The sequence below is a fragment of the Tachysurus fulvidraco genome, chromosome 19 (genome assembly GCF_022655615.1).
Source record: "Tachysurus fulvidraco isolate hzauxx_2018 chromosome 19, HZAU_PFXX_2.0, whole genome shotgun sequence".
NCBI classification, from domain to species: domain Eukaryota; kingdom Metazoa; phylum Chordata; class Actinopteri; order Siluriformes; family Bagridae; genus Tachysurus; species Tachysurus fulvidraco.
The window spans coordinates 5,410,170-5,426,232 of record NC_062536.1 but is presented as its reverse complement, the minus strand read 5'-3'; the positions used below and the strand labels follow the sequence as shown (position 1 = coordinate 5,426,232).

The 16,063-nt window shown below is 40.0% G+C and overlaps 1 protein-coding gene and 1 pseudogene across 1 annotated transcript; one reads left to right on the top strand and one right to left on the bottom strand.

Moving 5' to 3' along the window:
• Positions 1 to 927: 927 nt before the first annotated feature.
• Positions 928 to 10,638, bottom strand: LOC113645628 (phosphoacetylglucosamine mutase-like). The gene is made up of 9 exons (XM_047803711.1): positions 10,509 to 10,638; positions 4,692 to 5,033; positions 3,680 to 3,801; positions 3,374 to 3,457; positions 2,934 to 2,990; positions 2,687 to 2,803; positions 2,439 to 2,561; positions 1,838 to 2,011; positions 928 to 1,153 (listed from the first exon to the last, which is right to left on the bottom strand). Exons 1-8 carry the CDS (start codon positions 10,636 to 10,638, stop codon positions 1,862 to 1,864), a joined length of 1,125 nt encoding a protein of 374 aa, XP_047659667.1. The 3' UTR covers positions 928 to 1,153; positions 1,838 to 1,861.
• LOC113645597 lies at positions 8,433 to 15,903 on the top strand (annotated as a pseudogene).
• The last annotated feature ends 160 nt before the right edge of the window (positions 15,904 to 16,063 follow it).

Here is a 16,063-nt window from a genome sequence, read left to right as displayed (position 1 = left end):
ATAAGTTTATGTTACGTAACATGTTACGATTTTTTTTCATTTAAAAAATAGCATTTTTTTTAAAGTAGTTTTCTCCTGAATAACCTATTTCACATCACATATATTTACATAAAGCTCTAAAGACAAACTGAATCAGTTCAAGTAAAGGTAACGCCATACATTAAGACCCAGGGGTGTGAAAACATTTGAGCAAGATGCTGCTTATTATTTTTGTCTTCAAAGAAACATCTACAAATTTTATGTTGCTTTCTAAGGGGAACTGAAGAACTAAACTAAGTGAAAATAGATATAATAACGATTCCGATCATCCTGTTGATTTAATACGTGACACATATTATGATTCTGTGTAGCATTTCTTGACGCTATCGAACTTTTGTTTAGAACAGTTAAGACAGACGAGGACGTCATCCAGAAAGACACACAAGAGCGCACCATCGCCATCTCCGGAGCAGCAGACGAGGCAGAAGAGTAACCTGACCTCACACTAGATATCTCTCTACTATATGTGTTCATTTCTTCCCTCCACAAGCCATTGATTATTACATCATCAGATCTTTACATTTTTTTACAGAACTTTACATCACCTTAGATGACTTTACACACATACACGTTATTCCTTTTCTAATTGTTAGTGATTGTTGGTAAAGAGGAGAATGAGCTGTGTATCAGAGATGTGACACTGATATCGCAAATAAAACTCACCTCATGGTGCCGGTGTGTGAAGACTAAACCGCTAATGCACTGTATTCTAGCTTTTAACCTCTGTTGGCTCTGTTCAACCACATGCCTGAAATAAACATGACTGCAAAGCATCTGTTCCTGAAGCTCAGAAAGTTATTGCTCCGATGACAAGAAGCAATCTGACAATATTATGATATCATTATCTTTTATTGCTGATTTCAAAAGATTTCTTCTTTTCTCTTTAATATCATAGTACAAAAACTAAACTTTTCACAGTTCATAAAAACATGAAGGCAAAGTGCAAACATTGAAGTGCAGCATCGGCATCAAATCAGAAGATCATCTGAATCATCTATTAATGTAGTGTTTATGTCACTCAGCATCACTTTAAAGGCTTGGGCTCTTCTCCAACTCCTCCAGCTAGTCGATATACTGCCAGACTCACTTGATGTGCCAAGCCATCGACACTCTCCTGTACACACAAACACACATTCATATAACTGTAACTGTACGTCTGACATGGAGCAGAAAAGGGTGATTTTGTGTCAGAGATTGGGAGCGTGTTTATAGGGCAGTGTGTTTGACTGAAGCGTGTATGCAGTGTAGGGTGTATGAAGGGTGTGTGTGTGAGTGTGTGTGACGGGAGCTTGTATGTGAGAGTGTGTGTGTGTCTGGAGCGTGTGTGAGAGTGTGTGACGAGTGTGTGACGGGAGAGTGTGTGACCTGAAGAGTGTGTGACGGGAGCGTTTGGTACGGGAGCATGTGTGTGACGGGAGCGTGTGTGAGCGTGTGTGACAGGAGTGTGTGTGTGTGTGAGCGTGTGTGTGACGGGAGCGAGTGTGTGAGCGTGTGTATGAGCGTGTGTGACGGGAGTGTGTGTGTGTGTGTGACGGGAGCGTGTGTGTGTGTGACGGAAGCGTGTGTGTGACGGGAGCGTGTGTGTGAGCGTGTGTATGAGGGTGTGTGATGGGAGCGTGTGTGTGACGGGAGCGAGTGTGTGAGCGTGTGTATGAGCGTGTGCGATGGGATTGTGTGTGTGACGGGAGCGTGTGGTACGGGAGCGTGTGTGTGTGATGGAAGCGTGTGTGTGACGGGAGCGTGTGTGTGTGATGGAAGCGTGTGTGTGACGGGAGCGTGTGTGTGACAGTGTGTGTACCTGCGTGTCAGCTTCAGCATACACTCAGACCACATCCTCAGTGCCAGAGGGTCGGACAAAGGCTCTGGCTTGTTTGTACTTCTTGACCAGAGCATCTATGGAGTCTTGTAGTCCTGCTGGTGTTACTGCCTTACGCTCTGCATGTGTTGTGTCTATCACACGCCTGTCTGCTACCTGTAGTGGAAAAACACTATAACCTACACGTCAGCATTCAGGAAGAAACGATTTGTGGACAAACACATAATCATATCAACAATATCAGAGTCATAACAAAGTTATCTATCAATCAAATGTTCTGTCAATTACGGCTTAGCCTGGGCTGTGGGGTAAGCTATTAAAAAGGGGGCGGGGCAACTTCATCTTCAACTTCCGGCCTGACTTCTTAGAGAACAGAACAAAGGTACTTCACAGGAACTTTAAAAGTGAACAAAGCCATTCATATTATGCATCAAAAGTTGTTCTATATACAGTGCTGTGCATAAGTATTCACCCCTTGAACCTTTCTTTATTCAGAAGTTGTTTGCTTCTTTAGAACGTACCTAAAGTAACAACATTATGTTACTGGAATGAAGCACAAAGTGCTGAAAAGTGGCTCACAGACCTTGACTTTGAGCTGGCGATTGGGCAGGTCTGAGTATATGACATCCCAATCCTGAACAGTTATCCCTCTGATAGCCAACACTGCTTCAATCAGCAGCATATCTGAAATGGCATCACCTGTAGCCTGTGGCAGAAATGAGAGAAATAAACTTATCCGTTTCAGTATTAATATTCGCCCAAAGAACCATTTTTAAGCCATAAAGCTGACAACATTGTTTAAATTCTGTTATTCGTTCACCAGCAGCTTACCTGGTTGATGAGGTTCACAGTGTTCTCCAAAAGCTTTCCTGCATGTTTCTGCTCATCTCTTGCGTTCGGGTCTTTGGCTAGCTGCTGGATCTTCTCTGCTTTTTTACTGAACAGAACCTTAAACGCACCAGCAAAAAACAACTGCTGTTACAAGCTGGAGTTGTCCCTTAATGTTAAGCTTTCTCTTTCCTCAAAATCTTCTTATCAAGAACAGCAATTGTTGTAGGCATTGTGTTTCTACGCTCACCGTTCCATGGCCGTGATGGAGATGCTTCACTCCTGTCTTCGTACAGCACACTGAAACCTGAGAGCGAAGGTTAAAAGGCAAAAGATTTGTATTAGCAACAAGATATTACACTGTAATAATACTAATACTAATACAGTCCTTGCTTCAGAATTTCACAGTTGTATAAATCAAACAGACTCCACAATATTAGGTGAATCAGCGGCTTTGGTCCGAAACATGTTGTGTGACGTTATCACAAACATTCAGGAGTACAGCTCTTACAGAATGTCATTACAGATGTGACTTCACTCCTAGCAGTTTAAAAGAAGAATCCTGTGCTTGGGATTTGACTGATTCAAGTACTTTTACACACAAACAAAGCAAAAAAACATGAAATCCTGAAGGAACAGATTACAACATTACTGTTTAGAAATATCATGTCAAATAATGTGATAAAACACCTTCATGACGTTTTCAAGGTACTGTGTAGAGCTTCCATTGGCATACGCTGTCTGAACCACAGCAACCTGCAGATTCAGCCCTGCCTATACAAACAAACACACAATGATCACAAGTCAGGATAAAGATTTGACATGTTATGGTTGATAGTTAACAGACCTGCCTAGTCACTTAAACAGAACTTAGGGAGCATGTTATAGTGACACAGCATCCAGAGACAATGTACATAAATGCACTGTAGTTATGCATACAACTGTCCCTTCCTGATATCTCAGTACAAGATGTATGACCATGTGTGTGGTTTCTACCTGTGTCAAAAGCTCCTTGAGGTATGTGCTAATGAGAGTGGCAATTTTATCTCTGTCCAAAAGATGGAAGTGTCCAGCAGAGTCCTTGTAATAGTAAACGATGCGATAGAGATGGAAGGGTGCTCACAAGTGAGGAGAGTGTACAGAGGAGATGGAAGGAATACTTTGAGGAGCTGGTGAATGAGGAAAATGAGAGGGAAATAAGAGTAGAAAAGTTGAACTCTGTGGAACAGGAAGTAGAAATTAGAAAAGATGAAGTCAGAAAGGCTTTGAAGAGGATGAAATGTGGAAAGGCAGTTGGTCCTGACGACATCCCGGTAGAGGTCTGGAAGTGTCTAGGAGAGGCAGCAGTGGAATTTTTAACTAGTTTGTTCAACAGGGTTTTAGAAAGTGAGAGGATGCCTGAGGAATGGATAAGGAGTGTGTTAGTGCCGATCTTTAAGAATAAGAGGGACGTGCAGAGTTGCAGCAACTATAGGGGGATAAAGTTGATGAGCCATACAATAAAGCTGTGGGAAAGAGTAGTGGAAGTTAAGGAAGGTAGTGGAAATTTGTGAGCAGCAGTATGGCTTCATGACCAGAAAGAGCACAACAGATGCAATTTTTGCTCTGAGAATGTTGATGGAGAAGTATAGGGATGGTCAGAGGGAGTTGCACTGTGTGTTTGTAGACTTAGAGAAAGCGTATGACAGGGTGCCAAGAGAAGAGCTGTGGTACTGTATGAGGAAGTCAGGAGTAGCAGAGAAGTATGTTAGAGTGGTGCAGGACATGTATGAGAGGTGCAGGACAGTGGTGAGGTGTGCAGTAGGTCAGACAGAGGAGTTCAAAGTGGAGGTGGGACTGCATCGGGGATTGGCTCTGAGCCCCTTCCTGTTTGCTATAGTGATGGACCAGTTGTCAAAGGAGGTCAGACAGGAGTCTCCTTGCACGATGATGTTTGCACATGACATTGTGACAGTTGCAAAGCGAAACCTTTAAAGGGACAAAGGGAGCCACCCGGCTTCCTCCACACCCAGCAAGTAACTGGAGCCGTGGGAGATCACACTGGATAAAAGGAACCGCGGCGTTCTGGATTTCAGCCCGATCAGAACACCGCCGCAGAGGCATGAGCACAGCGGGTTGAGCTTCTGCAGCACGCCTTTCAGAGACCTGCCGCTGTTCGGTTCCCCCCGTGAGCTGCTCGCTTCCTGTTCCCACGAGCAGCAGAAGGAATCTAGCAGCCACTCGCTCACCGAGGACTTTGTACTAGACACCATGAACGACAGCCTGAGTAAAATCTTGGTGGACATCAGCTTCTCTGGGCTGGAGGATGACGACCTGGGCATGGCCAACCTCAGCTGGTCACAGTTTATTCCTGAGATGAAATTAGATGCATCAATTTAAAAAAACTCTATTCATGCTGCTCACATGCTTTTTTAACTGCCTATTTGCAATGTTTGTATATATATTATCCTTGCTTTATATATCTAATAGACTTTCTGACTTTCAGTCTATCTCCATGCACAGTTTTTAAAAAAAAAAGTAATTTAATCTCTTGCTTGATTCTCCATTTTGATGCACGGTGAGTCGGACATGACCTCCAAGTTTCCATGCAAAAAAAAAAACTGGACACATTTCCTATATTAGCTGCTCATGCTGATTTTCCCTGCCATTGCTTTTTCCACATATCCATGTATCTCTTTTTTTTCTCTTACAGATTTTTCTGTATGTGTGCTTTTGTGTGTAAAACTCCGTCATTTTACTGTACATATGTGAAATTTGAGTGTATTCATCACTCCAAGGTGTTTAGCAAAGGAATGTATTGAGAAACTGATTGGTCTGATTTGCACAACTTGTAATGTAATATAATATTTATGTAGATGTATTTTTAGGTATTTTAAAACCGAGTGTAAATGAGTAAATAGATTTAAGCAAATCCCCAAGTAGACACTACTGCATGCAAAGATTTTAACATTGATGGGGAAAACAAATGACTTGATGAATTGAAGCTGATGCTTTTCTTCTAATTATTATTTTTAAACAACACAATAAACCAATAATCAACACAATAAACCAGATCTGTAAACAAATTCTCCAATACAGTTGAATAGAACTGAGATTTCTCTCTTGTATTTTTTTTTACCTCATGAATTTAACGATCTTGTCTTGGCACTCGGTTTATCGTATGCCAGCAGCTTACTACTGTACAGTATTTATGGTGCAGTGTTTCTAGGTCCTAAAGGCCTAGGCCAAGTAAAAATATTAATTTCCACTGAGACACAAACTGATATCAAACACATCAAGCTATCATGTGTAGCTTAAAGGGAAAAAAAAGGCAAGTCTGCAGTTTTGCATAAAAACTCAACTCGCTTTTTAATTACATCAGGAATTACATCGCTTTGGACTTACATCAATTCTGTCTGTTAGTACATTGGCTTATTATCCGTTTCTTTGGTTTTATTTACTCCAGCATTTCATTTCATATCTTATACACACACGAACAGCTGTAACATGGTGTGCAGGATTCTATATATATCATATCATATCATATCATATCATATCATATCATATCATATCATATCATATCATATCATATCAATCATATCATGTGCATATAATAGCCTAGTGGTTAAGGTGTTGGGCTACCAATCTGAAGGTTGTGAGTTTGATCCCAGGTTGCCACCAAGCTGTCACGTTTGGGCCCCTGAGCAAGGCCCTTAAAGCTCAGTTGTACAAAAATGAGATAATGTAAGTCGCTCTGGTTAAGGGTGTCTGTTAAATGCTGTAAATGTAAAATCTCCTCTCCTTAATTTGTGCTTTTGGTTGATTAATGAATTAATTAGTTCATGCATTTATTTATATTTCTAATATAAATGCAAATATACATTTCTACATCTCACTATAAAAGAAGAGAATACACTTGTGCTGAGGAAGGCTCACTGCCGCTGACTACTCGGCATCAGAAGAGCTTGAGACTAATCTAATGGAGTCTAACAGTGGGAGAGAGGGGATGAGGAGATGAAGACTTGTTTGAGTCCCGAGTCATTATATGGACTAATACATTTAAATGTATTACTATTATTCTGTAGTGTAGAAGGGACTCTGTAGGGCTTATAAAAGGGGACGGTGTTACAGTGTTAGTTGGCAATCGGTTATAGTGTTAATTGGCTATCGGTTACAGTGTTACTGTAGTTGGCGATCGGTTACGATTTCACATCGGCGAGATCAGAAACTTAAGGATAAACCGAGATCTGTTATAATATGGAGGTTTGCGTCTATTCATGTTAACTTACTTGCTTACATGTAAACGCGTGTAGTCACGTGAACATACAGCCGTAGGCTCCTTTGTGTTAGCATTGAGCTAGTAGGTTATGTAGCAGGATGAAATGACATAAACAACAACAATCTCATCCCTTAGTTAATAAAACTGTAACAGATCAGTATGTTAGATTGGATAAGAAACCAACAGCAATGTGATCCAGCCATGTGGTGTAGATTGTTTCTGCTGTATCACATAGTTACAGTAACTACACAGTGACGCAGAACAGATCCTGACCTCCCTGGGGCCCTAAGCAGGGGTCCCTCCTACCACCTTATTATTTTTGAGGGATGTGCATTCAATAGACCTGGCATTATGCTCATTCCAATGTAAATCCACTGGTTTCCATATTGCATTAACATTGTTGTAACTTTGTTTGAGAGACTATAAACGTGCTATCACGCTACTTTTTGTACTGGTCCCCACACAGATGTTGCTGCTGGAAAGCGCGCGTCATTTCGTGCACGAATGCACGCGCATGTGAACGCATGTGCACGCGCGGCGCGGTTATTGAGCTGCCGTTTATAAACACCGTTGCCCTTGGGCGTTTGTTCACGCGAATGTTCACGCAATAAATAGTTGTGTGACAGACAGACAGGCCAAGGGATGTACTGGCAGCACTGCACAGCTAATTTAGCTAGTCAGATAGAGACTAGAGACACAATCACATCAACTTAACTTTACTGTTATTTGCTCTTGCTGAGAATTTAAAAGAAGAGTTTTATATTGTATATTATATGACTACATATTAAGCCAAAAGTTATGGTATTATTTAAAATGGCAAAAGTGGACACCAAAATTTTATGCATGATGTAATGATGCCAGTCTTGAATCAAATCAGTTCATGTATGTGTGCATTCTCTACTAACTGTGTGTCCAATGAATGCAGTCATTAATAAATAGAAATATTCACAAGACAAAGACCGAATCAATAAATGTTATGTTTATTTAGTATTGAATGGATTTTTTGCATTAATTTTTTGTTTGTTACAACTCTGGTAATAAGAATAGTGAAATTTCACTGCTTTTGGTTGCCGTCTTTGCGTCTTTCCGCCGAATAACGTTATAGATAAACGCCTCCAGCTCTGACTGCGCGTGCACGCTGCGCGTACCTGTGCTTCTCCGGTCAATTAAAGCTCTTTTGAAACAATACAATGCACGCGCGTAAAAGCAAAGTAAAAATAAAATAAAATCGATCTTGGATCAAAAGTAAAAAAAAAAAAATCGCTCTTGGATCAAACTGATAAATAATTTTCTATCGACGACATGTCCTGCATTTTAACGTAATTTTTATTGCTTATTTAAGAAAGTAAAAATTATACTTATAGTTTTGAGATCACAGACAGGGGGCTAAAGCCACCCTAAAAAAGGGCTAGAACCGAACCTGTTGTCATCAAAACTTTAAAGTTTAAACATTAACACGCTTTGTGAAAAAAGGGGGTAATGAGCGTATAGGGCCGATCGGCTCTGCAGTGACGTCACTGAAGTTGTTGCTTTTTAAAATCAAAATTGGTGATATTCAACTGAAAACTTGTCTATCAGTCTCTCGGAAACATTTTCAAGGTATGTGATGAATTAATTCTGTAAATATATCACTGATTCTTGAGATAAGGGACAAAAGTACTTTTGAAAAGTGACAAACAAAAAATCGATCCTACATAAATTTGAACTGGATATCTTCATAAACACGGGTCTCATCTATCATACCATGAAAAGGAACAGGTTTTTCATTCAACCACTTTTTATAAAAATGTACATTTACTCGCTTTATAAGTTGACATTTGTCAAGTCCGTCTGACAGAATATGAAAATATGTTTTTTTGTGTGTTTGATCAATTCAACAACACTGTAAAGTCTTTAAGTGTGTAGAAATGGTGTGCCTTAGCAAGGTTAAGTGATCAATTGTATTGTATACACTTTAAATTTTTATTTTACATTGTTTTGGAATTAGCTGTTTTTAATGCATGTGTGTGAATGAAAGGGAGGGAGGTGGAACAGTAAGGTTACAGGGTGAAGAGGTGAAGAAGGTACAGGAGTTCAAGTACTTGGCGTCAACTGTCCAGAGTAATGGAGAGAGTGGAAAAGAGTTAAAGAAGCGAGTGCAGGCAGGTTGGAGTGGGTGGAGAAAGGTGTCAGGAGTGCTGTGTGATAGGAAAATATCAGCGAGAATCAAGGGGAAGGTTTATAGGACAGTGGTGAGACCGGCCATGCTGTATGGTTTAGAGACAGTGTCACCGAAGAAGAGACAGGAGTCAGAGCTAGAGGTAGCCGAGCTGAAGATGTTGATGTTCCCTTTGGGAGTGACCAGATTGGATAGGATTAGGAACGAGTACATCAGAGGGACAGCTCATGTTGGACGTTTGGGGGTCAAAGTTAGGAGGCCAGATTAAGATGGTTTGGACATGTTCAGAGGAGGGAGAGTGAGTCCTATATATCGGTAGGAGAATGTTGGACATGGAGCTGCCAGGCAGGAGGCAAAGAGGAAAGCCAAAGAGGAGGTATATGGATGTAATTAATGAGGTTGCAGAAGATAGGGATAGGTGGAGAGAGAAGATAGGGATAGGTGGAGAGAAGGGAAAAGCCGAAAGGAGAATAAGAAATTACCTTAATTTAGTTTACTAATCTTTTCATTTTTAATATATACAATCAATAGTTTTGTGCACACAAGACACTGAGGCATGTAGATAAGTGCTTTAATGTGTGAACACACTCAATTGAACAAAAGAAACATACATTTTGAAACATGACAGGATCTTTAAGGCACACATGAAAATGTACCTGGTATCAAAAGAAAAAAGCAAATGAATCTGGAGCTCCTCTATTGCTCATCTATATTCGAACTAAACTGTAAGTCTAACAACTGATATGAAAGAGGACACAATAAGCTGAGATCTAACTAAAGGAAAGTATGTAATAGTGTTAATAATGTACAAATGTTGAAGTGTAACAGGACCCAGAATTCTGACTACTTCCAAAAGCACAATGAAAAAATGAAAAGTGAACAATCAAACTCATAATGTCAGTGTTTCTGTAAATCTAAATTGGTTGAAATGTCTGTTGTAATTCCATCTATACTTTAACACAGGGACTCAGAAAGGTAAGTTATATGATTTACTTCAATTTCTCTCAAGTAAGTAAATATATCGAGATTTTTATCCTGTTATTACTGCCTTCGGTGTAGAGCCAAGCGTTAGATATTTATATAACAGTTTGTCTAACCTGTGGGACTTGGGCATTGGACAAGAGGTGTTGAACATGTCCACGCTCTATGTAGTCCATAACATCAGGAGCTATGGCATAGAGCTCCCTGGTCCGGCTTGCTTGGAGGGGACAAGCTGTCCCTGTCAGTTTCAAAAGGACATCTTTCAATGGACAGAAACAGACATCCCTCCTCCCATGTTTTGGGTGAAAATTGGCAGTAGGGCCACAAGGATGCATAAACTCAACTTTCACGTCTTGGTGTTCTATATCTACATCAATGGACTTTCCTAACAACCAGTGATCATCATACATCACTGCCAGCCAATCGACCTGTCTCAATACTGTTGATAGTTATATCAACAATAGCACCCTCAGGACCTTTCAATGGCTCCTCTTCCATTTCATCTTCCATTTCATCGACCGAATCCCCTGAATCTCCCAACTCGTCATCCATCTCCATATTTAATCTGGGCTCTTATTGGATGTTTTTTCTTCAATATTCAGTGTAAGTTATCTATTTCAAAAATCATATTTTAAAATAAAATTTGAGTTTTCTAATAACAGAAATTAATCTGTTTAGCACAGGTATATTTTTGTCTACAAAAGTAATTTCAAGCAGTTAACCATACACCTTCAGATTAAATGATTTTTAAGATCATAGTTAACATTTTAGTCAAGTGACCCTAAACTTTTGAATGGTAGTGAACATTACTTAATAAGTATTTGGGAGCACTTTTCCACTCCGTCAGCTTCCATGTCAACATCGTCAGACAAAATAATAGAGTTGACGTCTGACGGAGTTGACAAAACAACATGTTGTTTTTTTTTCCAACTTAATCATGTCTAATAAATGGTAGCCATTTTGATTTTCCTCAGTGGTCAGCTGCCACTAAACTAAAGCAAAATACCAACTTTTATTTCAAAATTCTTGATTAAAATCATCCTTACTTTGAAGACAGTGTTGACACATAAAAGCTGTGACCACAGTGATTTCAACTTGTTTGCTGATTATTTAAAAAAAATGTAAAACTTACGAGGCCATGTGTTGGACTGCTGCATCCATCAACAGACAAAATTCAAAGTGGTTCCTCAGGGTTAAAACTGAGCAAAATATTCCTGAATTTAAAAAATATCTGACAGAGTTGACATGAATTGATGACAGATTTTGAAAGGCTTTTGTTAATGTATAAAATAATGTAATGTTCACTTTAAGTATTTTGTGATATTTTATTAAGTCATGCAATCAACCTCATATTCATATTTGGGCATTTTGGGCATTTTAAAACACTTTTTTTTGCAGTTTGATACTGTGACCTCTACAGAGAACGAGTTCATTTGCATGGGCTTTCATAGTACAGTGCCGGTATTTTATAAAATTACTTTGAAATAACATAAATATATCCAAAACTAAGGGTCTAAACATACAAAGTCTGTCATATCCAAAGTTTAAAGCCTTTTTAAATGAAACAATTTATTGTTTATTAAGGCAAATTGTAAGATTTTGATGGGGGACATGTTTTGTCCCTTATGTCAAGAATCAGTGATTTATATATTTGAGAGCACTATAGGTTAATTTCAGCTGCTACTGCTGTTGGTTAAGGTCGTGGATTTATGGTGATGGTCATTAAACATGTATCCACATTGAAATGTTGGTTTGATTTCTATGATAAAATGTGAGATAACGTTTTACTTTGTTGTTACGTTTTATGAATTATTCTGGTATCCAGTCTGCTATGAACAGGACGATGACGAGTCCCAGGAGGCCGATAATCCTCAAGAGGAGGAAACAGCCGTTTCAAAGAAACAAAGCTGACGAAACGCAGAACAAATCTTCTACGGCGTCTGGAGCAGAATCCGTCTCTGCATCTGCACAAGACGGCATCCGCGTTGTGGACCATCCCACTAGGCCGGAAGCACTAGTGGTCGTTGTACCAGAAACCGCCAGTCTTCAGAGCGTCCTCGATGCGCTGGATGCCAAGAGGAAGGAACGTGGTACTCCGGGGCCAAACAAGTTCATTTTTCTGAGTGGAAGATGTGGATCTGATGATGAAGTTAAAGCTCTGTTCCAGGCCACATCAGAGAATAAAAACCTCCTCCGACCTGAAGCAGGTGCAGCTGGAAATGACCAAACTCTACCAAACAGTGAATGTACGTGCTAATTTATACAGCGTATCCTATATATTATTCCTTCTTTATTCCTTAGTGTTTATTCAGTTGTTCGTTCTGCTGTTTGTGTTAGTGCCAGTGACAAGTGCCAGTGACTCTGACAAAGAGAAATTCGATGGCTGCGTACAGCTCCAGGAGGTATCGTTTATATATTGTTTGGAGTCCTTTTTTAAAGCATCTTATTTCTCTGCACTCGCTAATTTTTTCTGTATCGTTTCTACAGAGTCTAGAGTCATACACACTTCCTTAAAGTTCACTTTAGATTAAATCCATATCATCAGTGTTTACTGTACTTCATTTAGCATTAACATCTTGTTCTGTCATTTAGATGTAAACCCTGTAGGCTGTTGGAATTCCTTTTATTCTTGTACAGAAAAAACCCAACAGATTCTGTCTCCCTTTTTTTAGCCACAACACAGAGAGGAAGAACCGAGTGCCGTTAAGGGCCCTCTGTCAGAAAGACCACCGTACTCCTACATGGCTATGATCCAGTTTGCAATCAACAGCAAGAAAAATAAGATGATGACACTGAAGGAGATCTATAACTGGATAGAAGACCATTTCCCTTACTTCAGAAATGTAGCTAAACCTGGCTGGAAGGTAACAAATTATTTTTTTAAATATTTATTTGACTTTAATCCTATATGAGCAGACTTCATTATTTTTATCATCTAAGGGAAATGAATTACTGTATTATTACTGTATGTTTTATCTGTTTTCTTTTTTCTCTTCCTATTAGAACTCCATTCGCCATAACCTTTCCTTGCACGACATGTTCATCAGAGAGAGCACACCAGACGGCAAGATCTCCTACTGGACCATTAAACATGAAGCAAACCGCTGTCTGACATTAGACCAGGTGTACAAGGTGAACAGAAATCTTTCTCTGTATTTAAAACTACTTTTAAGGCTTAACCTTTAATTTTCTTTACAAACGTGGCCATGACCTGTTCTCTTCCCCGACCCTGCCGCAGCCTGCCGTTGATGCATCGGCCTCCTCTTTCCCACAAGCCATGCAAGTCTGTTACCAACAAGTAAGCCACTTTTCCCTCTCCTCCTTCTCACAGTCAGACAGACAGAGAGGACACACGGTTCATCACCATCTCCAAAGATCACACTTATTTTATTCCAGGATTTGAGTCGTTAAGGCAGGAAGAAGGGAGTTTAAGTCTAAACTATACCTTGTCTCTCTTTTTGATCCATGTTCTTGGCATCCTCGTGTCATTCTCTGTAAATAAAAACTGCAAACTAGTTTGGGAACTGACAGGTTTTGTTTCTCTCCAGCAACAGAAGCGAGTTGTGGCTGATCCAAAGAAAGCTACAGTCTGCACTACAGGTGGGTACACGGGTTTCCTAATGATGTTTGTTCTGATTTTCTGGATTTTTCTGCATTATGTATAAGGGTTTCATTTTTATTTTTAATATTTTTAACCGTTTTCCTCCTGCCAGAAAAATTGCCGTTGATGCTAGCATGATGTTAAAAGATCAGCAAACTAATATTTGAATTTGAATTTGATCTTTCACACCTTCACTGCAAAGGTTTTTTAATTAATTAATTTCTTTATTTTAAAGCTTTTACACATCTTGTCCTAGACAGATGCTCACATGTAGCTAAACAGGACTAGAGATGTCAGGGATGCTAAGCATCTTCACGCCGAACTGTTTTTCTTTTCGCCGTATTCCAGATTATTCTCTTTTCCTTCATTCCGATACATCCACAATAAGAGCAGAGTGGATGCTTCTTAGCAAACTTTGCCGATTGTACTTAGGCTTCAAAATATATAAACACAGTAAATGAGATCTAAGATGAAAAAAATAATTTGACGGCCACCAAGACAGTGATTGATTTTGTTTGGTTTTGTCTCCAGAAAGGAAAATGAAGCCTCTTCTGCCTCGTACGGACTCGTACTTTGTGCCCATTCAACTGCCTCTGACTCCATCTCTCTTCCTGCCCTCATCGGCAGCGGCGCTGTCTCTGTCCACACCTCAGCAGACCTCCACTGCTTCCAATCCCGTCTCCAGATCAGGGTGCAAGAGGCTTTGCATTGCTCCTAAGGTTAGTTATGCTCACATAGAAACTGGTACATATAAAGTGAGAACAGGAACTCATCTACTTTTTTGTTTAAAAGGTCTCCAATGGTGAATCCAGTGTGGTGGTGATGTCTGCCCCGGTTGCTGAAGTACAGGAAGAACGTGTGTGTATACCATTCAGTGAACCCTGCAGCAGCGAAGAGAAAGAGATGCTCAGAAAGAGATACAAGAGAATCTCACGTCGGAAGCAGTGTCTAGTCCCACTTTCCAACGAGGAGCCTGTTCTGATCTTTCCAGACAGCACCTTCTTCGATTCCGGCTTGGTCTCGGATGTCTCCGCCTTCCAGGAAATGGAGTGCGATCTGGAGCCCGGGCATGACTTGCAGTTGCAAAGCGAAACCTTTAAAACCCCGGACAAAGGGAGCCACCCGGCTTCCTCCACACCCAGCAAGTCACTGGAGCCGTGGGAGATCACACTGCTGGATAAAAGGAACTGCAGCATTCTGGATTTCAGCCCGATCAGAACACCACCACAGAGGCACGAGCACAGCGAGTTGAGCTTCTGCAGCACGCCTTTCAGAGACCTGCCGCTGTTCGGTTCCCCCCGTGAGCTGCTCGCTTCCTGTTCCCACCAGCAGCAGACGGAACCTAGCAACCACTCGCTCACCGAGGACTTTGTACTGGACACCATGAACGACAGCCTAACATCTTGGTGGACATCAGCTTCTCTGGACTGGAGGTTGACGACCTGGGCATGGCCAACCTCAGCTGGTCACAGTTTATTCCTGAGCTCAAATTAAATGCATCACTTTAAAAAAAAACTATATTCATGCTGCTCACATGCTTTTTTAACTGCCTCTTTGCAATGTTTGTATATATATTATCCTTGCTTTATATATCTAATAGACTTTCTGACTTTCAGTCTATCTCCATGCACAGTTTTAAAAAAAATTGTAATTTAATCTCTTGCTTGATTCTCCATTTTGATGCACGGTGAGTCGGACATGACCTCCAAGTTTCCATGCAAAAAAAAAAAACTGGACACATTTCCTATATAAGCTGCTCATGCTGATTTTCACTGCCATTGCTTTTTCCACATATCCATGTATCTCTTTTTTTTCTCTTACAGATTTTTCTGTATGTGTGCTTTTGTGTGTAAAACTCCGTCATTTTACTGTACATATGTGAAATTTGAGTGTATTCATCACTCCAAGGTGTTTAGCAAAGGAATGTATTGAGAAACCGATTGGTCTGATTTGCACAACTTGTAATGTAATATAATATGTATGTAGATATATTTTTAGGTATTTTAAAACTGAGTGTAAATGAGTACATAGATTTAAGCAAATCCCCAAGTAGACACTACTGCATGCAAAGATTTTAACATTGATGGGGAAACAAATGACTTGATGAATTGAAGCTGATGGTTTTCTTCTAATTATTATTTTTAAACAACACAATAAACCAAGAAACAACACAATAAACCAGATCTGTAAACAAATTCTCCAATACAGTTGAATAGAACTGAGATTTCTCTCTTGTATTTTTTTTACCTCATGAATTTAACGATCTTGTCTTGGCACTCGGTTTATCGTATGCCAGCAGCTTACTACTGTACAGTATTTATGGTGCAGTGTTTCTAGGTCCTAAAGGCCTAGGCCAAGTAAAAATATTAATTTCCACTGAGA